The sequence below is a fragment of the Lagopus muta genome, chromosome 8, assembly GCF_023343835.1.
Source record: "Lagopus muta isolate bLagMut1 chromosome 8, bLagMut1 primary, whole genome shotgun sequence".
NCBI classification, from domain to species: Eukaryota; Metazoa; Chordata; class Aves; order Galliformes; family Phasianidae; genus Lagopus; species Lagopus muta.
Window position 1 is genome coordinate 24,527,798 of NC_064440.1, and position 25,141 is coordinate 24,552,938.

At 36.2% G+C, this 25,141-nt stretch overlaps 1 protein-coding gene across 10 annotated transcripts in view; it reads left to right on the plus strand.

The window, feature by feature from the left end:
• The window catches only part of ADAM23 (ADAM metallopeptidase domain 23), an 80,659-nt gene that overhangs the window by 22,037 nt on the left and 33,481 nt on the right, over nt 1-25,141 (plus strand). For 9 of the 10 annotated variants that reach the window (XM_048953805.1, XM_048953807.1, XM_048953804.1 and 6 more), the window contains exons 3-10: nt 5,692-5,768; nt 11,726-11,789; nt 15,050-15,132; nt 15,811-15,874; nt 18,054-18,126; nt 18,636-18,709; nt 19,586-19,651; nt 22,867-22,938. In XM_048953805.1, the coding sequence (XP_048809762.1) occupies nt 5,692-5,768; nt 11,726-11,789; nt 15,050-15,132; nt 15,811-15,874; nt 18,054-18,126; nt 18,636-18,709; nt 19,586-19,651; nt 22,867-22,938 (573 nt within the window). The remainder of the gene's footprint in view (nt 1-5,691; nt 5,769-11,725; nt 11,790-15,049; nt 15,133-15,810; nt 15,875-18,053; nt 18,127-18,635; nt 18,710-19,585; nt 19,652-22,866; nt 22,939-25,141) is intronic. The other variant, XM_048953814.1, reaches the window with a different exon arrangement.

The following is a 25,141-nucleotide window of genomic DNA, read 5'->3' on the forward strand; positions in this document are numbered from 1 at the left end:
GTCTTATAAGTCTTTGCTTTAAATCCTCTTGTAATGAAAACATTACAATCCCCATTTAAATAACCAAATTAAGGAATGAACTTTATGTTGCTTACATATGAGTTTAATAGACTGTCAGGGAGTCTTTATCAGTCTTTCAGCTGACAGTTGCGTTTTTGTCAGAATTTTCAATGCTGCAGCTTCAGTTTATAGTACCTGCAAATGGATGATGACGTGTGCGTTCTTTTGGTTCTGCACTGAATTTATATTAATACAAAGGGCTTACTTGCAGCCTGCATCTTCAGTAGTTACAGTAGGGTTAAAACTGGTGTTCCTGTCTCCTTCTGAGGGTAGGACATCTGCTTTATCCAAACTTCTCAAGTATGAGGGCTGCTCCAGAAGTAATGCCTCCTATTTTATTGTGTTGGCCTGTGACCTCAGGTGGATGTTGATGGTACAGCAGTAGAAGATGAACCTTCCTGCAAATGTTCTGATGTTTGCTACACTTTGTTGCCATGTGACAGATGGCAGCAGAGGGGCAGTCTGACAAAATGGTTCATGTGAAGCATGTGAAGAAGTGCGTGTCACTGAAGCTCCACGTGGAAAAAAATTGCACCGCTTGACGCTCATTGATGCACTGGAATGTCACAAAGTTTGCACCAGGTGGGTCCTGCAAATTCTCTCAGAGGAGCAGAAAGAACACAATATGCCAGTTTGTCAGGACCTATTGAACCAGTCTGAGGCTGAAGGTGACAGTTTCCTGGATCATGTCATTACTGGTAACGAGACAAGGTGTTGTTGCAACTATGAGACAGAGTTAAAACAGCAGACTTTAGGGTGGCAGTGTGTGAATTCCTCATCAAAGAAAAGATTCAGGATGGGTACGGTGGGGTACAGTGCACAGTCCACTGAAGATGGGTCTTCAGTGGGTGCAGTGCACAGTGTCTTTGGTGACAGGAGAGAGGTGATCCTTCTGGGTCTCCTGGAACCTGGACAAGCTATCAGCTCTGACTTTTGCTGCAGCACTGACCAAGCTGAAAGCTGGAGCTTCAGACTTAGGCCAGAGAAGGAGACAGATCTCTTGCGACACAGTAACACCAGGCCCCATACCGGTTTGGAGACATGGAGCACGTTGTGCGTCTTGACTGGACTGTTCTACACCCACCATGTAGTCCAGACTTGGTGACTTCTGATTTCCGGTTGTTAGGGCTGATAAAATATGGGCTGTGTGGGCACCATATTCTTAGCAGTGATGCCATCACAGCAGCTGTGAAACAGTGAGTCACCTCCACTGGTACAGATTCTTACAAAAGTAGCTTGCAGGCTCTTGTTCATTGCTTGTGAAAATGCACGGCTGTTGTGTTTTGCAGCTGAGAATTTGCTCTATTGAGCAGTGTTGCTGGGCTCTTTGTATTTGTTATAATATCCATAGAAATGAATAGGAGGGCACTTTTGGAGTGGCCTATGTAGATCCCCATATTGGTTTTCTAGCTGAAATGTGGGTCATGTTATTTCTGAAAAGGAAATGTGTATGTTCTATCTAGTATTTGTAGGCAATAGGTTCTACAGAAAAGTGATTCAAGGTATGGGTACACTAGTTTGTAGAGTTTTGTTAGCAAATCCTAGAGGGGGATGTGAGTTTTAGAAGCCAGTATCAGCACTACATATGGGTAGCTGAGTATCATCATGCTGTGAGAGTTGTGGCTTACCAGTACTGTTGTCAGAAGGAAGGTCTAGATCAAGAAGTGTTTTGATTCAGTAAAATCTATCTAAATCTGATGTAGGTTTCTGATTCCAGAGTAGGGTGCGAAGCTCTCTGCTCACCTACTAAAATGAGAGAACTTTTGGCCCTTATTTCAGTCAGCAGAGCTATGTCGCATGGACATCATTATTTCTATGAACATAGTAGAAGGCCTATAGGTAGTATGAGTCAGTTAAATAATGCTGTTACACTTGTTAGTAGTTTTGCATTTGGAGTAGTTTTACTGTGAAGGTGTCACTTCTTGTGGTGATAGTTATGCAATTTCTGAAAATCTGTTAGACAGGAATGACAGACAAATGGTACTCAAGCATACTGACGAAAATGAGCTTTTGAGTTGTGACTTGAATCAGTGGAACTCAGACTCTGGTTACAAACTTCTAGTCCTTGCGTATCTTGAAACTTTTAGTAAGCCAGTGATTGACATGATAGAAACTGGAATTCTTTCTGTATATGTATAGATTTTTGATGTGGAATAAAACAGAGATGCTGCATTGCACAAAAAGCTACACACTCTTGGGATATTCTTAATATGAAGAATCTCTTTTTAGAGTGACAACATGAATAATCTAACCATTTAGAGCAGTGAATGTTTTCTATAGTTTTTTGTTGTTGTTGTTGTTTTTTTAATTCAGGTTGGGGAAGCGGAAAATATTTAAAGACTCCCACCATTCTTCAGCTCATTCCTGTATATCTGATCAGCAAGTCTGCTGCAGAAAAATTGTCCTGAATTTTGCTGCTTTGCAGTTGAAGTAACCTACGCCTATCAGAGCAGGCACCTCTGCAGAGATTTTACAATGATAAACATGTACAAAGGTACTTGGTTTCCTGTGTGCATAAGAATGTGCACCAAAGTGGTACACAGGACGATGCATAACGTGCAAATGAAAAGCACCAATTTTCAGATGACAGTCTTTTCAAATGATACTTCAGGCATTGTGTTACATACTAGCTGATAAGAGAATACAGTGAAATGATTCTTGTGTACACCTCGTTGCAGATAATTTTCTGAAATACTTTGTCCCATCATGATGATATACAGCAATTGTAATGGCTAAAACACCCGTAACAACTCACTGGTGCATTTCTGTGTGCTAGCCTGTTGTAGGAAAAATGTCAGTTTCAGGATGAAACAGTTTCATTACCTTTATCTGATTTCTGGCCCATATAGCTTTCATACGTGGTTACACATTATTAAACAGGACGAACAAGGTCTGTATTTCACTGCAGCAGTGGAGTATTATGTTCACCTGAATTCAAAGCAGTGCTTTTGCTGAACAGCAGAGACTTAAAATCTGGCGTTCTTTTTATAACCGATGGTAAGAGCTGAGTTTGCTGGAGAACATGCCCTACTGCAGGGTGCTGAATTACCTTGTCAGCTGCTTTACAGTAATTGCTTATGTGTATGGGCTTGCATGTATTGCAAGTGAAGCACAGTAATAGGTATACAGAAGTAATTGCTTTCAGAAATAGCACTAATATTATGTTTAATGCTACTGAATGAACGTTTTTTTCTGGTAATACTTTCAACTGAGAATACAATCGCTTTAAATAACTTTAAGTTGCAGAAATGGTTGGTAGGTTAGAAATTTGAATAAAGAATGTTACGCGTATTGTCAAATGGTTTGGGTGGACAAAATAAAGCCATAGCAGATCAGACTGGATTCTACCGAGCTGTCCTGAAGAGCAGTGAGTAGATGTCTCAGGAGGGCTATATGGTGTAACAGTCAGGGATGCTGTTGCCTGGAATGCTCTCCATCCTATAGCAATTGCTGAGTCAGGGCCCTCTAGAAACCAGAATTTGTCATTTGGATCTAACAGAACTTGATGGAATTCCCAATCTTTAGTTTATATGGTTTCTTTAGCGCATGAACTTTTGGTACCTGTGTTGTCTTCAGGATTTTCATGGGTTTCAAAAGCTGAAGATGTAATTGCCAACAAGCATTTTTGAAGTGTTTTACTATTGAGTTGATACATCTTCCTCTCTTCTTAAGCACTTCCTAAATTGGTTAAGTAGCTTGAAACATTGCTTGATCATTTTGAATGCAAGTATGTTCAGGAGTTTTAGTTATTTGGTTTATAATTGGCAGTCAAAACATAGTAGTGTTAAAACCAGAGAAGTACTTTGTAGAAAACTAAGTAGTTGCTGTCTCTCTCTTAGATGATGATTTAGCCTTATACTGCGGGTGTCCTAAAGAGTGTTTGAAAAGAACAGATATTTTAAGTCTTGCTTAGTCTGTTAGGGGAGGTGGAAGAAATGCTGCACCAGGACCAAAGTGAAGATGTTTTTTTCTAAGCTAACCCTGGAAGAAATAAGTAGTCACTTTTGATATTACTTTTCTGTTCAACGTAATTTAAAGGTAATGCTTGGGATCACTTTTCTTTTTGCATAAATTTAATCCTTGAAACAGACTCTCTCCATCAAGTCTCCTGCTTCTATGTGTACTCAAACTTTCAACCTGGTAATTCAGAGCATCTGTAAGCTCACCTTGCCAGTCCAGTGTTATTTCAGCAAATTGCTGAACTGCTGAGACAATCCCTTTGTTTACAAAATAATAAAAAAGAAACAAGAAATGAACCAAAAATCAGTGCTTGATACTGGTTCTCGTATTATTGTAGATAGCAACCACCTAGCAATGTTACTTTTAAATCTATTGTTTAGAGTTTTATATTTTTTTAATAAAGGAAAAAAAAACAGGCTTTGGATGAGGGCTGTTTAATACTGAACATTTTGTTTTGTAACTATACATTTTGTGGGGTTTGTTTTTGAAGGAGCTTTGTAAAGTTTCTGAGCTGAAAGGTAAATAATTCTGGGGGGCAAAGATAAATAACAGAAACATGAAAGCTGAATTTAGATGCTGTAGCAACTTCTGGAAACAGATTTTTAAATTGATGTTGAAGAGTTTTATGAAAATGAATGTGTTTGCTGAGGAAAAAGAAGATGAAAATCAGTGGTACTGCATGTAGTGCAAGAATAGAAGAGGAACAGGAAGAAATTGTTCATGGAAAAAAATGCTAAAGGTAAACCAGAGTTGCAGGTCCTGCGGGTTGTAAAAGGTAACCTTCAGGTTATCTAAGCTATGCAATAAACAGCTAGAACTTTTTGTTTTGTGATGTATCTGAATATTTATTGTAGTGTTTAATTAAAAATTCAATTTTAAAATGTAATTAGAAGCAATATGTTTTGGTCTTTTGAGTAGAGGGCACGGTACTCCAGCTTCATGTAGTTACTTGTTTTGTATCTTATTAGTGTATAAGTAAGCATGTTTTGATTATAATATTATCAGTAAAGTTCAGATCTGACCTCTTTTGCTCTGCTGGAACACAGTCATCACAAAACAGAATTCTTGGACCATCTTTTCTTTTTCTAGAAAACAGCTGAAGGTGTTTTGAATGTTTGTTGTGGCTGACATCGAAAAGTGGGGAAAAAAAAAGTTGAACTATACAGTCTATATGAGAGAAATTGAATATTTTTGAAGTTGACTGCCTATGTGAGACTAGCTAATGTCATTTTGTTTGTTTGCTTTGTGTAATATCAGTCTTTATTTATTGGTTTGGTTATAATGCCAGATATAAAGCCTTTAATTGTGAATGGATTATTTTGAATTAAGTCCTTGATAACGTGTAATACAAGCTTTACCCTTGTTTTCTTATAAGAAGGCTTTTATCAAAATGCTTTAATTATTTTGGGCCTTTTAAGGTGAATGAATGCAATAAACGTAATTAAAAGAACAGTATTCTGCATTACTTTGGTTACATAGCCATTGGGCTATGACAAAATACAGATACTTATTTGAATCTGGTTGGTTGGGAGATAATGAGCATGGTTTCTGTGACTTTTTCACTTTTTGTTAGTCACGAATACTTACTGCATATAAAGCTCAATTATTCTTTCTGACAGCTTGCAATGTTTCACAAAGCTCTATAGTATTGCTGTGTATTCGTGTTTACAGGCTGTACATCTGGCCCAGGCAAGTTTCCAGATTGAGGCCTTTGGTTCCAAATTCATCCTTGACCTCACTTTGAATAAGTAAGTGCACAATTTGAGGTTTCTTTCTTTCCTGTTCTAATTGTCTTCAACTTACAGCACAAGGTCAGAGCATGTGAAATTCCAGGATCTACAGAAAAGTGCTGTTGTCCAAGTTATATTAATAGAAAACAACATGTGGCCTATTTTAAGCAAGATTGCTGTTACCCTTACTGGCATCCATAACATGCCTTTAAAACTTCGTAACTCAGGAAGGAAAATGGTACATAAAGATGATAAATATAAATCAATACTGTGGTCCTCAGAAGCCTAAACCTAGCAGTGCAATTTAAAGGTCTTTAAAACTTACATTTACGTTTAAATTTGCAAAGTAGTCTTCGTATTAATACACATTCAGTAATTGGATTGTTACAATTATGGATTTAAAATCTGTAGTTCAGTTTAACTATAATTAAATTGTTGGCTGTTAAAACTTAATGCTACCAGATTTTGTGGTAATTTAAAAAACACCTCAGTGATTAAGAATAAAAAATAGCATTTTCTGTGTATATTTCATGTGAAAATTTTAAAAATGTCTCATTACAACAGAAGTAGTTGCAGAATGAACGACTTCACTACCTTCAGTTACCATGTGGTAACACCATAGATCACAGTAACCCACAGCGACCAATCCTTACATGTAGCAGTGAAATGTTGATAGGTATTACTGACTTACTTCCCATACTGGTACAATATTTCCATGCTTGCTGTATTTGCAGAATGTTACAGAAAATGATATATATACCATTTGTGCTTGCATCCTGGTATAGCATAGTTCAGCATATTGGACTGTGGCTAAAGATGTTTGCTGTCATCTTTGTTCTTTCATTTACATGTCTGCTCATATTCAGGACAACAATACCTATATTCATTTGTGGCCACCATGTGCTTGAAAGGCTAGATGTGTACAAATGTCAGTGGCTCCATTTATAGATGGTGAACATTCAGTAGCACCAGTATTGGAAGGGTGTCAATTTTCTTGTTTTTGATGTTTGTATTGTTTTAATATATTGATGAACTGTCACAGAGATGTTATTTTAGTTGTTCAAGTTGCCATGTGGGAATATTGCAAATATTTGTACAACTGGCTAGTTCTTAATTATCCAGAGAATGTATCATTGTCACTATAATCATGAAGTTCCTAATGAAGTGGGAGTCTTAGTGGTTTGGCTGCACTGAAAGGTACAGCCTAGAATGTATTTACCAGTAAAGTGAACAATAATTTTAGACAACTGTGGTCAAGAATGTTGAACTTGTAATAAAGGTCAGTGTTGGTTTAGTTGTTTACAGCACTTCTGCTTATGTGTCATCAGCTAAATATAGGGAACTGTTGGTCTAAAAAATGGGAGAGAGCTTTTGTGCCACTGAAAGTTTGTACTGATAAAGTTTAAGAATTAAGTGGAAGTATAAAATCAATACGAAATGACAGGTAAAATAATCTTTCATTACTGCATGAAAGTGCATTTGCAGCTTCTGCTGTCATTAGCTTTTCTGCATGCTTACGGGAAAATACAGAAGTAACGTATAACACATGATGTGTTTTTTGTTAAGTAATTAACAAGGTTCTCAATGTGATTGCTAAGTGTGGTTCTGAACTCGAATCACTTCACAGTACCTCAAAAAAATGACTGGTGGTAGGTTAGTGTAAAGGAAATTGAAGAAGGTAGAAATGTAATTAATCTGTAGTACGATTTTTCCACGGCCTGCATACTGAGTTCCTGGAAGCCAACTTAGTTACTTAAGTATGAGATCTTATGTCCTTTACCTAGTGTCATCATTTTTTTCCATAAGCATAGTTAGATGACAGCTGAGGTAAGCTATTTCTCACACGTCCATTCTTCTATTGGTAGTAGAAGAAGTGAAATGCGTGCCAAGGATATGGATGTCAGCTCCTCAGAAAGCATATGCTGCTTTAACAGCCGGCTCGTCTCTTCAAAGAAACTAGCAACCGTGGATGGCATTTCCATGGCTCTTTATTTTGCCTCTGTGTCTAAAGCCATCTCTCAACATGACTGAGGAGACAGTGAGGCAGCTCTGTTAAAAATAATCTAAGACAAGCAAGGTAGCATGGAGGGAACTGCAGAAGAGGGTGTAGCAGACTCTACTTCATTTTTTTTCCATGACTTTGTGCATCGTATCTAATTTTGGGTTGCAGTTTGTTGCAAGCGTTCGTTATTAAGTCGTGCTGACATGGTACTGGTCTAAATAGGCCTTCTTCTGATATGACCATAACTTACACAATTGTTGGGTAAACAGATGTGTAAACCGGTTGCATTTCTGCTGAACCAAAATGCGAATAGGTCAGCTGGCAGTCCTGGTGCAGATGAGGCACAACAAATATTTTCTGAAACTCAGAGCTGCCTTTCAAAAGAAGTTTTAAGCATTCTGGCAATAGTAATGAAGGATACAAGTTAATTTATGTGGAGTTCTCTACTTTATGACTTTACTACCAGTATGAAGAATAAGGCAGATCATTGTTAATATAGGAGCAACTGGTGTAATAGCAAAGCCATGGTAAAAATGCCTGCAGATATACTGTCCCCCCGCTGTTCTCCCTTGTTCCTCTGAATAAGATCCTGGCTGTCTGAAATCGGCAGCGTACATTAAAGAATTTCTGAATGATTGAAAGAATGTGTTCTTTTCAATGTTCACAAATACAGACTGGTAGTAGAAGTACACATAAGTGATACAAGGTGACCTCAATATGATGCTTTTTCCTCCCAGTTATGACAGGATTTCAGAAAATGAAGGAGGGTACAGACAAAAAACAATTGTCTGTAAGTGATCCAACATGCATGCTAGGTAAGAGGGTGGCTAGCAAAAATCAGGTATCAAGCAGGGTAGAAGCTTATTTTAAGGAGGAGATGGTTGATATTTTTCAATGGAATATATAAATAGAATATTTCCTGTGGGGAATGTTGAGTAAAAAAAATGCCCTTCCAATACTTTGGTGGTTAATTTTGGCAAAATGTAATGATCAGCAGCTAGCACTAAATACTCTGCTCTAGTGCAGCTTGTGGATCGACCAACTTCAAGGTGGTAGATCGTGTTGTATTTGTCAGGTGGATTGCTGACATATTAGAATGCATTTTGTTCACAGCCTGGTATTTGGGAAGTATATCATCAGTAGCAGGCCCCAGCTTTCTTCAGAGGGGATTTGCTCAATACAGAGAATTTTATCGACATGCCTTGTGTCCAGCAGGTCTGCAAGACATTAGAATTGGAAAGTCAGTGATGATGAAAGTGAATAGTCTACTGGAAAAGCCACTGTCTACTGCATGCTTTCTTTATGTATATGAATACATATAGGAATATTCTGTCATAAGGATATAATGTTGGATACTCGATAGAACTCAATTTACTTCCTGAATGAGGAAGCCCTCTATAGCTGGAAGCAATGCAAAGTTGAAGGCTGGAGAAGAACATAACTGAATTATGAGAGTAGCTCAACCAAAATCCAGGAAAATAACACTGAATTCTGGAAAGATTCTGTGAAGGTTAGACAAAAGAGCTTTTAAGCAGCTCTTACATCACATGCAATGGGACAATTCTAAGGGATAAATCTTGTAATTAAGTTAAGCGTGTTTGTGAGTCCGGATACAGTGAGCGACCACTCAGTGCAAGTCTTAACAAAATGCTAAAAGCACTGGAGAGTGGTGAGAGCAGTTTTGAAATGATGTCATGGCTATGAGAGGATTTAAAATAAAAAAAAATAAAAAAAACTTCCTTGATTTGGAAGCAGGTAAATCTAGATCCTGTCATTGTTTGAGGAAACAAAATGGAACTTGGAATTTGGAATTCCAAATGAAGCAGGAATGTCTTCAAAAATCTCACTGCAAATAGAAAACAGTGCTAGTAGTCTTAAGATTTGTATTAAAAAAAACAAACACCCAAATAAAATCAAAAGAGCAACTCTGGCCTTTGCCTGTACTACTAGCTTATAAGGCAAGAAATATAAACAGCCAGCTTTAAGACTTCAACTTTCAGCTGAGGAAAACTTAGGTATTACGGTGTGAATGTGACTTGTGCAAGAACAGCACTTTTATTCCTTGTGTCGGTTCAACCTCATCTCCTGAGGTTAAACTCATCTACTGTATGAGGCTGCAGTTGGCTGTGATCAAAGACTAATCAAAGCGTTTAGTGAGCACAGTGATAAGCACAGAATGATTGAGGTTGAAGTGGGATCATCAAGTCCAGTTGGAACCACTTGGTTAAGGCTGTTTCTAGTTGAGTGTAGTTGTAGGTTTTAACCATCCTCGTGGAATTTTCCATTTTCCCTTGTGTTTGTTACCTCTAGTCTTGTTTATACCATCCCTTTAAGTAGTTGAGGACAGCAGTCTTCATAACACTCATGAAAAAGACAAAGAAGAAAAGGATGTTATCAACACTCTTCAGTTCAAGTGCTTTGTATATATAATCCTTGTTAGAAGCTTTAAACCTTGTCGTGTTAAATGCAGTGAATATTTGTATTGAAGTCAAGCACTTGTGCTATTCATACTGTTTGTGTTTTCTTGCAGAAAATTTATAGTTTAGCATGATGCATATTGAGAAAGTCAAAATGATTTTATGCAGCTGAATTTATTTTTAAAGCAACACTTTAAATGTGTATATATTTAAATACTGTTATCAGAATGAAGGTTAAAACAAATGGTGAGACTTCATAGACTCATGGAATGGCTTGGGTTGGAAGGGACTGCAAGGATCATCAGGCTCCAACCCCCTTGCCACAGGCAGGGCTGCCAAGCTCCATATCTAATACTAGATCTAAACTTCAGTAGTGGTTCATGGCTATTGCTACTTTGCCCATACTGTGATCTCTCAGTGCTATGAAAAAAGGACTTTTAAGAGAAGCACTGGTAACTGACTTCAGCAGGAGCTGTGATAAATTTAATGCCTAATAAATGCGGGATGACAAATTGATTTTATGAGCCATTAGTAACAGTGTAATCAGGGCTGCTAATGGGGTATCTCATTTTGAGACGTGTTATTACAAATACCTGTTAGTCATGAATTCCTATCAGAACTACTTTGTCACACCAGGCTTTCATCATAGTGATGGTTTTTATTCATAGCAGCAGTACTTTTTTATCTGTGTCACTATCAGTTGCTTTCATGACATTTCTGTTTGGAAGGCTCTTAGAGGCCTTAAAACTGCTGAGAAGTCATTACATTGAGTAATGTGCTTATATCACATATGTGATGGTGCCAACTAACACGTTCAAATGCTTTGCTGTCCTGAGGGTGCTGTGCTGCAACCCGCTCACTGGGTGAGATGTGAATGAGACATTGGAGGTGTCTAAAAAAAAAAAAACCAACTGTAAGTTATTTACAGTACAGGGATTTCTTTTATGCTTCAGAAATGTATCTTGCCAGAGTGGTTTGGAAAAGAAAAACAAGTAAAAAAGGGTCTGAAAAGAAAACGTGAAGCAAACAAAAGGAATAGTGTGTGTTTTTTGCATTTGTGTTTGTTTGATTATTTTTAAAGAAAGTTTTTGGAAAACAGTTAAGATTTTTGCAGATGAGAAAGCAAGGTACAGATGATACAGATACACTTTTGTCTTTGGGACAGTCATGTATGCATTTGTCCATTCCTGCATATAATGTATATGATTTTTAGATCAAATATAAAATGTTTCTGAAAACAATAATGAACTAAGCATACACATAGAAAGTAACAGTCATGGGCAGCTAGCAAAATTCTAAAGTCACTGGATTTTTTATTTTTGTATGTTCAGGATAATCAATTGTAAGACTAAAATAGGATAGGGGAACTGAACACACTGTCTTCCAGAGTGCAATCAAACCATCTACTGGTTGCAAGCTGCGTGGTTGGTTGGTTTGTTTGTTTTAAGGTTATTTAATGGAAATAAAAATCGGTGCGATTCTAACTAAAGCATCCACATAGCAGTATAATCAGATTTTTCTCATCTTGATGTTTTGGTTTTTGCTTTTTTTTACAGTGATTTGTTATCTTCCAATTATGTGGAGATTCACTATGAAGATGGGAAACAGAAGTTGTCTAAGGTATTGCGCTTTTAACATGTGTCAGAATGGTATTTCTGGGGCAACAATGCCAGTAACATGTTTTGTTTTTTTTTAAAGGGTCAAAACATCAGAAGCCTTTTTACAGACACATAAGGATGTTCATCTGGGCTGGGGTAGGAAATAGGCAGTGATGGATGATCCAGGCAGTGCTAGGACAGTTGTGCTTTGTAAAACGTAGGGGATGGCAGGATGTGAGTCACGGTTAGCGTAGTGTTTATTGCGTGTACTTAGCACAAATTGCAAGAGGAACAGGTGGTGGAAATACAAGATGTACAAGCAGAAAACTTGCAGTGACTTTTCTTTGTAAGAATTATACAGCTGGGAAACAAAAAAAAAAAGAAGATGAAAACTTAACTAACTGGAGTTAGTAGAAATTCTGTGAAAGCTAGCATGTTATCTAATGACATCTACTTAATTTAGTTTGTCAGACTGGCTCCTAAGTTGGATTCAGTGCCAATAAGCTATTGATACAAAGACGTAAAGTTATGCTAGATAGTTTAGTACTATGGAAATCAGAATCAACTTCTGATTGTATTAACAACATGAAGACTGATAAGTTCAAAGGAGCATTATAAAATACATTTCCAGGGAATGACTTATTTCATAGCTGATACAAATGCTGGAACATTTGTTGTGAGCTTGTTATATGTGAAACATATCTCTATTTAGAGTGGAGAAAAGCAAGCAATTGCGTTACGCTTATGCATTCAGTGAAGTGACACTTTTTGGCCATATATTAGATAACTGATTATTTTGCCTTTGCTATAGAGAATTACAAATAAAAGAGATAGATTAGGTCAAAATAACACTATTGCAACCTAATTATTGCAGTGAATTGTTTTGTATTCTACTGAAAATAATTTCACGTAACATAGTAAGAAAAAGTGATTTTGTTTCATTAAGACTCCGTGCTGTGCAGAATGGGCAAAAAAGCTGAATGATGCAAGAAAATGGATCCTTTTGGAATTTGGACAAGCTCGTGCAATTGTTAGCTGCAGCGCTAGCACTGAGCACTGCGGTTGCTGAATCATGGATCTGACTGGAAAATTATATTGCAACTTTAGACTGAGCAAATGTACTGCCTTTGCATGCGGCAGTAATTTGATCCACGCTTCCTAGGGGATCTTCTCTCAATTGATTTGTTTAGAAACAATAATTTAGCTTTAATTTATAACTCTAATTAATGCATTGAAGTCTTCATTATAAGTTCAGAAAATACACAATCAATTAATTAAGGAGATCAAATGAGAAATACATCCTAAGCTTTTTACAGGATCTTATAATCCTTTTTAGACTTGAAAAAAATGATTGTTTTGTTTCTGGATGTGGATACAAATATGTGAGATCTTGATGAAAATACTGTAGATTTTTATTGAAAGAGTGAAAACTTCAGGGAACAAACAGTAATTTTCTCACTTGCGTGACAGTCTATAAAAAAAGGAAAAGATTGAAAAGCTGCTTGTGCAAGTAAGATGATCACCAGTTGTTAAAAAGCATGTTCTGAGTATTCTCACTAGTAGAGAAGTAAATACGTGGTGGTTGCATTTTGTATAATACTTTGATTTACTTGTGCAGAATGGACTCTGTTGGGAATTTCATTCAGAATTTGAATAACTCATTAAATAAGGCCCGAAGTAGAAATAATGCTGTGCATAGTTGAAGAGCATTTACATTTTTGTTAATTCCTCAAGTCATAGTAAGTGCGAAGAAATGGTTCTAGTATGCGTGCTGGAATTCAGATGACCCCAGAATTAAGAGTATGATGATGAATCTCATACTCATATGTCGTAGAAGCCTTTTAGCTTCTGGGTATAGAATTGTGCTTCCTCTTTCTGAGATCAGGAATCTGTCTTCCACAAATGAAGCTGCTTCAGCGTGCTTTATGGAATTCAGGGAGGGTGCTGTGACACATCGTAGCTGTAGACACAGTAGCCATTACATGTGGGATAGACTAAGCTCAGCTCAGTTTGTTCTGTAGTGAAGAGCTGGATGAGCTTGGGGAACTTGCTCTTTCAATTCGGAGGAAAGCATGCAGCATTCCCTGGAGTTTAGGTCACGTACGAGCAAGGCTTTTCTGGATTAAAACTTCAATATTTTATGTACCAATTTTTCTCTGTAGCATTTTGATCTCTCGTTTTGTCCTCTTCCCCTCGTATATACACATATTACAGCTTGACTAACTTTCCTGTGGAGACCTGACAGACTGTATTCAGAGTTGCCCTGAAAGCCCATTTGACAGCATATTCAGCACTAATTCTGTTCTGCCTAATTCTTACAGCTTCTGACTCGTCAAATCCTGTATTGCTGCATTCAACAGGGTCTCTTTCACTTTGTATAATTAAGGCTTTTGAGAACTGACATCTTGGGTGTAGTTCACCTAATGTTGAGGGGTTGTTGGGTTGGTTTTTTGCTTGTTTAATTCTCTAACATTTAAACATGCTTGTAGGAAATTTCTGTGTTATTTTTTAAGAACAGGAACTTGTCTAAAATATGACTGCTGATTAGTTTATGAAACCATGAAAATACTATCTTAACATACTATTAACATAGTCAAATTAACATAGTCACATTTTGCATCTGCTTTTAATTTTATGCAGTTAAAATCAAGAATTGACTTTTATTACTCTTTTGAGCTACAGAGTGAGAATTTAACTGTGCATTTTAGTGTTGCCAATCTAAAACACTAAAGCTCATAAATAATACTGGTACCTATAGTCTAATGATATAATGCTTAAATTAATACTTTTTTAGAGAGAGAAAATCAAACTTGGGTTGGTAGAACGCAAACTGAAGCCAAACACATGCAGGTAATTGATGAACAGTGTATTACTTATAAATTTAGTGGACCTGGCAAGTATCAAGAGACAAGTCAGCTCATGTAACCTGCATTACATAACAGTTCTGTAGCATCAATTTACAGCAAAGAAATATGTTTGAAAAAAAAAAAAAAAAGAAAGATGAGGTGTGCTGTGACATCAGCAAGAGAGTAACTCACATTGTAACTTGAAGGCATAAAATATTCTTTACCAGGCAAGGTTTACTTTTACTATCAAATTGTAATAGTCATTGGGATGCAGTTTAAGTAGAGGCTGCTTTCTCTGAAATTTTATCTAATGGAAGATGTTACATATGTTTCCCCGTAGATTTAAACAACAGACATGAAATCAGAGCAATTTCCTGTGTTTTTTCTTCTTTCTTTTCTTTTTTTTTTTTTTTTTTTTTAATTTAAACATGATTAGGGTGGGGAGCACTGCTACTACCATGGAAATATCAGAGGTATCAAGGATTCCAAAGTTGCTCTTTCAACTTGTAATGGGCTTCAGTAAGTGCACTTTCTCGTTTTTCAAACAAGGCTATTAACTAGTTATTACTCTTGAATATTATATCATAATGTGTGATGGACTAAAATTTTCCAGACCAAAAGATGCTTGAAATTTCAAAATACCAGTGCCTGTTATGCCAATCTGCTCACACCATTTTTTAGTATCATTAGAATTGAAGTCTTTTGATAATATCTCATGAAACCTTTGAATGTGGTAAGTGGCAAAAAGTATTTCACTAAAATGACTTACTGTAGTAGAGAATGAACAAGAATTGTCCTCTGGCAGTCTGTTTGCTCACTATGCATGCATGAAAGCCCACAGAAGCATTTTTCTTTTTGTTAGATAATGTAAAAAAAAAAATTAGCTACTGTTAAGTGTAACTTACCTCATTTTGCTGCTAATATCTGCCTTATGACTCCCTGTTTTCTAGGTCCAATGTGTATACTCTGGTTTTTCATCTTTACGTTACCATTATATGTACCTGATTTCTGAAAAAATAATAAAAAAAATTCTTAATTCTAAGTACGTATGATGATAATGTGTATACATATGGGGTTATTCTAATATTGATCAGAGTTTCAGCCATAATTTTGGTTTTATTTTGTTAAAAAAACATTTGATGGAGTCAAGTTAATTCTCATGTAATACTAAATGTCAGTTCTTTCTCCACGTTCCAGTGGCATGTTTGAAGACAGTGCTTACGTGTACTTGATAGAACCGATGGATTTGACTCACAGTGCAGTAAGTTTATTTTGATCTGATCTTCACTTGGTTTGAGAAAGAGAGTGCTCAGGGAGTAGCAAATAAAAACTAGAGGATAAATCAGTGAATCAGTGATCTGTGTTGTGTTCATATGGAAAACAAAAGTATTTTAAAACACCTGACTGGACTTAGGACGAGAAATGTGCAAGCGTGAACTGACTAACATTTTACTTTGCTTTCCTTTCATTTTTCCTCTTCCTATCTGCTGTTAATCACTTAGCTGCTGGAAATGGAATAGTAAGACGTTTTCCATAGCAGGTGGCTGGCACTGTCAAAAGGTGTCTATCCATTTGCTCTAGTACTTGAACTAAAGAATTTATAAATTTATAGAAGGGTGTGGAAGTCATCCTTCTCACAAAGCAGTTGGATCCAAGTTGCTCTTTGATCTACTGTACTTCCAGTAAGATCTTAATGAAATAGATAATTATATCTGAGTGTAGATGTTATGTGTGTAATATGTGTGTCACTTTAATTATTCTGATCCAGCTTAGTCATATATTCAAATATTTACATGGGATTTAGGACTGTATTTATGCAAAAATCTTACTAACTATAATTATTTTTGTACTTCACATGAAGTATATCACAGCACAGCTGTTCCTAAAACTGCCTATTTATAAAATTGACTACATTTCAGACAGTAACAAAACCGGGAAGGTCTCTACATCCTGAATGGTTCAAAGGTTTGAGTGGTTTTCAGCAGAATGATTCTGTAACATTGAGTTGTAGACCTTAAGACTTTTCTACCTCACCTAGTCTGTAGGGTCTGTTCCACATGCTGTATCACAGCTCCCAAACGTGCCTCACTCAGGTACTTACCAGTATATGATAATAACGTAGTGCTGCAGAATTCATGTCTTTTAGTGACTGTAAATATTGATTTGTAGCCCAGAGAAAGATCTGCAAAATCTTTGACTCCTGAAGCTTTCAAAGAAGGTGAATCAGCATTCAAAGGAATCACAGTTTCAACTCTTGGGCTGTGCAGGAAACTATATGGACACTGAAAAATGCTGCAACTGGGAAGAATGACATTTCTCAGTCTCCTCAAAAGCTGTACTACATGCCATGTGTTAAGCCACGTTAAGCTACATTTTGATGTAGCACATATTCATAAAGATTGTGAGGCTGAAAGCTGACAGTACAGACGGTGTAAATTTGTTGAAATTATACTTACAATTGTATCCGTACAGAAGTCAGAGGAGAAATTCTTCAACTGAGATACTGTCTGCCAATGCTGTTTAAGATTCAAGTGGTAGAATTCTAAATGAAAAGAGAACAGATGAATTTTTTTTTTCTTTTTCAAAATGCTGAAGATCAAAACAGTACAGCTACAGAGAATTTTCAGTGACTAGTTTTATTTTTTTTCCTGTGAGATAATATCTTGGCCATAGGCTTCAGGATGCAGATTATTCAGCTTGATTAACCTTAACTGTTGTGGATGCTATTTAAAACATTTTTTTCCAGAAGGAAAAAAAAAAACAAAACCAGCAAAAATGTGCTCTTATTTCCTTCAGTTCATTATATATTTCTCTCCCAGGAGTTACAGAACAGTAGCATCCTACCCTTCAAAAAGAATTGCATGTTTTGGCAGCCTCTATAGAAGAAGTGTTAGAGAAGAGAAGACAAGTGTCTTTTAGAGATATCAAAATGCAATAATTTGGGGCATGTCAGGCTTCTAAAGAACACATGCATTAAAAGGCTGCTTATTATTGGTGTACTCAACACTACAGTGGAACAATCCTCTTAAAGATACCGTATTCATTAGTTTCTTGCATTTTGCTGCACTGAAGATGGTAGGTTTTTGTCATAAATAGGAAACAGATCCCTGCATTTCTTCTGGGAGTGGAAGATTTCATCTAAACATGTGCTCTTTAATTTGGTTTATTGGAATCAATGATTTTGCATTCTCTAGCGCTAAGGGTTTTAAAGGACGCTTTTCAAACAATCTCAAAAACATCTCTGATATCCGAGTTTTGTATGCTGGTGAATGCTCTGTGATTGCTTAGGATTGCAAACATTACTTCAAATTGCTGCTGTGTGAAATTGGTACCGTGGTTGTGTTTTGTGGAAAAGCAGTAAGAATGATGAATATTGAAAGAAATGCCTTTTCACTCTACAGTATTAATTAGAAGAATATGTTGCATGTTTTTCTTAACAGGAAAGCAGAAGTAGACCACACATCATCCAAAGAACTTCTGGAACACAGGCCTCCAAGCAGCTGCAGGACTATGGTATGGTTTACTTATGAGTTTTTCAATATTGGAAATAGTTGTATGTATAACTTGAATAATTTGAATATTCGGCTAATAGAGATATTTAAAACTGTTGATCATTTAGAAACACTTGGAAAATAAATACTAAACTTTCTTTTTCAATAATTATTGCAATGGATCTCAGAAAAGTAACTGACAGACTTTCATCTATGAAGACCAACCAACTTTCTTCTGCAGATCATATAATTTAATCAGTGATAGGAATGCTATTGAGGAATAGAAATGAAAGAAAACGTATATCCTAAGCCCAGTCTACAATCTTTCTATCTTCCCTTGTGTGCTTTAATTCTAAATTTAGATTGCCAAGTGACTTGAGTTTTGATATGAAATACTTACTGCATATTTTGCAAGAATGAACTTTTCAGTATCAAATGTTATTCTAACTTTGGTGATCTTAATCTCTTTTTGGACTTTATACTCGCAGTTTGAAATAACGCCACAAAATTCTTAAATTCTGATTTGTACAGGGACTGAATCTAGTTCCAAATGGCCCTTTATCTCTGAACTATTGTGGCTGAAGAGAAAGAGAAGAAGGAGAGCAGTGAGTACAGATGTGACCCTTAGTTAAGAACATTTATAAAAACAAAGCCCAAACCATCCAGTTTGGATTTTGAGTTAACAGAAGCTTTAGAAAATAAATATTTTTGTAGCTTGAAATTGCTGTGTAATACAATTATCAAACAATTAAATTACATAAAAGCAAAACTATACATCAGTTGAACGGAAGATTAGTAATGAAAATGACTTTAGAAAGTGGGGTGAGTTTTAGATTTCAAATCTGCTTGATAAAGATTATTTTTGGATAAAATATTGCTATTTGAAGGTAGCTGATTTTATTTTCACTTGGTGTGTTAAGTAGCATGATCAAAGAAGAACTCCAAATAAGGACATCTAATTTGACTGGGTTACTGAGAGAACAAAAGTTGACAGTCCTCGTGATCTACACATGCATATGCATGAGAGCAAGGGGAATAATCGGGTTTAAGAAAAATAATTTGTATTTCTTCACTGACTTGTACAATTCGTGGCTTATTTTTGGAGGGCTCATCTATTTTTAGAAACTTTCTCTTCAATTCTGTGATGAATTGTACCCAACGGTTCCAGCAGTTTCAGCACTTGAGACTTTTTTTTTTTCTCTAAGTAAGGAGGGAAGCAGTGGTGACTTCTGTACTGAACCAAAAAGTAAATTCTAAACTTATTCCAAATGATGCAGCTCAGATTCCCAGCCAGTGTCAATTATCAAAGCTCACCAAGTTGGTGGAGTATTTACCATAGTAGAAGGTCTCACTTCAGATAGACTTACAAACTTTACATAATATGTACAGGTAATCCTATTAAATCAGCAACTGCAGTTTGTTTTTTGTTTTTGAGAATTCTTCCATCTTCATGATTTCTCAGAATTCCTTTAATCCATCAGGCATCTCGTGGTGTCTTTGAAGAAATGAAATATCTGGAGCTCATGATTGTCAATGACCACAAAATGGTAGGTGTATCAATTCAGCGATTCCTTGTGGTTATAATTTGTATACCGATGAACGACACATTATCAAGTCCTTTTGGGATCAAATATTTCATTTATCAGCAGCTGGTAGTGATAATACTCTAAGACGTAAGCTGTAATACCAGTACAATTTGTTTGATTCACAAAGTATTTCTTATTTGTTTAAAATGACAAAAAGGGGGGGAAAAAGTAATTATTGAGGATAAACTGGATAAATGAGGATAAATTGAGGAAGGAAAAAATGAGACCAGCTGATATCTGTAATATTGCTTTCACGTATTATGCCAGGTATCAAAGTGCCATTATGATACCTCTATTAAAAATGGAAAAGAGAATTGTCAATGGAGCAGTGTGTGTTTTTAAGAGAGATTATTGTTCAGTTTCCACTTTTTGGGAATCCCATGTCTCAGTATTGAAATGTTTTAACCACTGAACTATTGGACAGAAAGTTGATTGTTGTCCCTGTCATAGTCTTACATGTAAGTTATATAGAATATTCTCCTTCTACCTTCTTTCTCTCAAATTTTCTGTGATTTTTTTTTTTTCTGCTAGAATGCACCTGCCCCGTAGTTGCTAAAAAGATTTTTTTTCCTCTGTAAGACTCGGGTAACTCTGGCTCTCTCAGTAAGAGTTATGTGTATTCCCTGAGCTGTGGTTTATTCTGATGAGTACTTCTCATTTTGTGTTTTTGTAGATGCCAAACTGCTTTGGTATTCTGAAAATATGATACGCGTGTTTTCAGAACTTGTCTGAAGTGATCCCTTCTTGGAATCCAGTAGCTACGCTTTAGCCAGAGCACATGGCTAAAATATTAAGTATAGGTATAAATTTTTTTCTAGTAAGGAAGAACATACTGCAACCCATAGCAAGTTCCTCATGAACAACTTGATTTTTGCCTCATTTTGAGCCTCGTTTTAAGGAAATTTAGCTTTCCCAACTTGCCTCTTAGTATGATTTTGCTTCTCTGTATGCAAAACCTTTTTTAAAAAGCAAATTATGTTTATGAACATTCAGCTTATTTTATTTGCAAGTTGTAACAATTTTGAAGTTTCTATACAAGCTCATTGAATCTATCATGCTGCAGTGTGTTTTCCCAGTTATTTTTGGTGGTTTGGACTCTCTTGTCAGCACTGAAGGATAATGTTAAAGAGTCGGTCTCAGAGCAGGATGCAGTATTTTGCAGATAATACGACCTTTCCAGAAATATTTTACAAACTGTACAAGTACTCTGGCTTGAAAATAACCTACATTTAATCTGCATCAAATCAGCAACTTGGAGGAAACTTGCATGGGCAATAATAGTAGGACAAACATTTATTCAACCATTTTCATTTGTAAACCTGTGTACAAGGGGAGGAGTGTTCACATGTTAGTAATATGGTAGGCATAGTAAGTAAAGTTACTGATATTTTCTTATCTTGTCTGAGATCTGTGGTTGGTACTTCTTGTAAGGAGAACATTTCTGTGTCTGGTTCCTCTGCCCTCTCTTGTTAACAGACATGCTTACAGTACAACCATCCTGTTCCTTAGGCTTGTAACAGATGCTAACTGTTGCCTCCTAGCAAGCTTTATTTGTTAGAACTTGAGACCACAGACACTCGAGATGACTTGCTTCAGAATTGTCAGTGGCTCAGAAGCTTATTTTCAAGGAATAAAACAGATACACTTAAGGCAGCATTCCTGAGTCTGAGTTTGTGCGGACCTCTAAGGATTTCAGTTTACCAGTAGAGGGCAGATTTCTCCTGCAGAAGATTGCATGTTCGAAGTAGTGCCTTAAACCTCTTTGAACGTTGTGTTAAGTGATCAATATGTCTTTTCACAAAATTGTCACTTCCTCTAGCACTAAAACCACATATAAACGTATTTAAATTGTTGAACGCTTTACAAGCTGACTGTTTAATTTCTGTTTTAGGAGCTGTGTTTAACGACATCAAATACTGGTAGTGATTCTAATATTTAAGTAGTATTCTGAAAACAAGAACGTTTTCAAAGCATATTATTTTAATTTTCCATTTCTGAGACAATTTGACACTGCATCAAAACAAAGATAACCAAGCAGCTCTTCCCCCATTGTTTTTGTTCTAGTATCCTGGTTCCCTAGGGGGCAAAGTGAATCCCATAACATGGCTGCTATTCTCAGTGTGCATCCTAAGCACTAATACTGCAGCTGGCAGTGAACACCTGCATCTGTTTAAAAAACAAAAAAACAAAAAACAAACACCAAACGCTTTTCTGCAGTCAAATGAATGAGTCTCAGCCATTGTTAAACAGTTTGGTGAACTTATGTTGTCTCCTATAAAACTAGCTTGCTTGTGCAAAAGTAATGAACTTAAAGTGGTAGAAAAAAATGTCATCTGACATGGAGAAGGAAACTTTAAAGACTGCAAATCATTTTGTGTAATACAATTTTGTTTTATAATTTTAAGGTTTATTAAGGTTTTTTGAGGTCATGAATTCATGCTTAGACACTAAGGCAGCGACTTGGAGATTCATGATCCTTGAGGTCCCTTCCAACCCTGGCCATTCTGTGACTTTGGAAAAACTGGTATTGGGCAGAAGGGATTTGTGGGGCAGGATGTAGAAAGACATAAGCAATTACAGTGACATGCACAGGAAATAGGAGGCAGAGCTTGTAATACAGCTCATTGAAGTCTATGAAAATGGGAAAAAGTTTGATAGTCACCTTAACTCTTTTGATACTGAAAACACATCTTTACTTTTACCATGTGTTCCCTTTTCTTCTTGTTGTCATAACTCATTGCTACTGTCATAAAAATTTGGTGCTATAGTAAAGACAGAATGCCCTTGTAAAGAGCTGCACACAAGGCAACTGAGAAATGCCTCCACTTCGGGTTTTGTAATTAATGCTATGGAATGTGGCTAGTACTGTCTGATACTTAACTCAGCAGGTTAAGCACACTTCTAATGGGTACAGCATTCTCTCATTACAAGCTTACGTTTATGGGCTCTAGAGATGCAATGTAATTTTGTCTTGAACATTTGAACTCTGCTTCTAGATATGTTATTTCTTGTGGTTAAATGATTCTTCAGGGATTCTTGAAGATGAGATACAGGCTGTTAAGTTTTGAGTTTTTCCCCACAGTCTTTCTTAAAATATTAATTTTCCTTCCTTGCTTTAAAGTTACTGAACAGTAATAAATATTTACACTCTCACTGTGTTCTTTTTCTTCTTATAGTTCAAAAAGCATCGTTCTTCAAATGCGTACACAAACAATTTTGCCAAATCTGTGGTGAACCTTGTAGATGCTGTAAGTATCTGTGTGTCTTCTGAAAACTGTATCACTGATTTTATTAGCTTAGCACTGTATTTAAAAAGTTAACGTTAGCAGGTAGCAGGATTAAAAAATAAGCAGCTATAAAAATTTCATTTTACAACTCGTTTCTGGTCGCAAGATAGTGTGTGTGGGATGTGTAAGGAACCACCAAATTATTCTGGGAATTTTTCACAAGACTTCTATCTGCCTGATTCTACCTTTATCAGGGTGGATTTCAAACTTGAAGCAGTACTGGTCACTGCTTAAGAATAAGTTTAATTGAGTTTACATTAATGAAATGCGTCTAACTGTAAGTGGTTGAAGCTGCAAATTTCTTCACTTACTCACTGGGCAAAAAAACCTAAAGAATGTTCTCCTCTTTATATCTACTGAAATCTACAGTTGAAGACAAAATTGCCATTGTACCACTGACACAGATACCATAGTTGTATTTTTTTACAAGAAATTTTGACAATGCATAGAACACATGAGCTAGAAGTAAGATTTGTAGGAAAATTTGACTTTGTTGCTTTTCAGAGTTGTGTTTGCAGTGAAGGCAGGATGGATTTTTGGTAGAGATGAACACAATGACTGGTTTGTATAGCTTTGAGGAAGCAAAACGATATTTTATATTCTGTGTTTTATGTGAAGTATTGTTTGTTGAAAATTTAGGTGAGTATAATTGTAATACACAAAATAATGGAAGTGTTTTATAATATTTTTGTGTAACCATCTGAAAATGTTAACTAATAGAAACGATGTTGTTGGTGTTTATATTGCGCGTGTCCAAAGCAAAGGCGCTATCCCCATCTTCCTCTCATGTGATCAGTATTTCTAGGTATTTCTTCTGCATTTTAACAACTATTTAACCATCTTGTCTTTCTCTGATTGTTCCTTCTGTTTTTCCATTTTTCTTTGCTGTGTGTGTTTACAGAGACATTCTGCATCCCTCCAGAGTAGAATTCAGTCACATTGTGGGAATCTTGCAAAATGTCATCCTAGTGACATTCTCTGTAACTGGAGCATGAATTTCTGCCTTGTTATTCCTTCATGCTCCTAGGGAGTGAGTTTTATTTCTTATTGCATAGTATTCAGAAGATACTGGCTTTCAGAGATTTCAGTTACTCTGTTCTCTTTGCCGCCTTTTCGTTCCTGTTCGCTTCAAGAAATACAGTTTTCATCTCAGCAAACATTGATCCAGCCATATATAATCTCAGTTCTAATTTGTAACATTTTTTCTCAAACACGTAACCATCTTCTTGTGCATGTCCTCAGCCTGCCTCCCTCACAGCAAAGCATATTAGTATTCTTTCTTCTTTAAAAGTGCTTGGATAAAACTGAGCTTGTCTGGTAGCACTCTGTCTCTTCTGTATGTACCTCCTTTGTTTCTGAATATTATGCACTGACATTTTTTAAAGTACAGAAAGTCTAGCATGCTAGCTAGTGCTAGTTTGTTCATTACAAACACCATATCTTAAGGAAGATATTGGCAGTTCTCATTGTATGTTGCAGTTATGGCTTGAAAACAAGCTAATGAAAACATATCTTTAATATGGTGACTTATGGAATGACTGAGTAGCTTTTACGAATGTACAGATTAAGCAGCTAATGGATTAATTATGAAAAGCTTTTTAGATCATAACTGAGCATGTTTCAGTAGGTGTTCTTTGTGTCCCATGAATTGCTTTAGATCAGCAGGCTGTCTGTTATGGATAAAGAATATATCTTGGAGATCTGTAACTCCCTTGGTCAACAAAATGTGGCATCTTATGTCCTGAACCTAAAGAGAGCAGCTGTTTTCTTTCAGTAGCAAATACCGTGCACAATGTTAAAATGGATCTTTTAAGGATGTTTTGTAATGGTTAGGGCCTGGTTGTCGTTTACTTACCTACTACTACGGGGACATTAAAATTAACGTAAAATATAATATTCTTGTGTTGCTTAAGCTACATGAAGTGATGTTCTTATAAATGAAAATCAAGCTCTGTGTGATTTAAATTTTGTACTAGAGGAAGTTGTTTTTGACTGAAGAACTGTCTCTGGCTCTTTTTTTTTTTTTTTTTTTTTTTGAGATCACCCTGTGTACCTTTATATTTCTACTTTGCGTTCTAATTTTTGTTCAGGTTTTGTAAGAGACTGAATTAAGTCATTTGTGAGAATTAAGTTATTGAGAATTATAGAGAACAGGGAATCACTA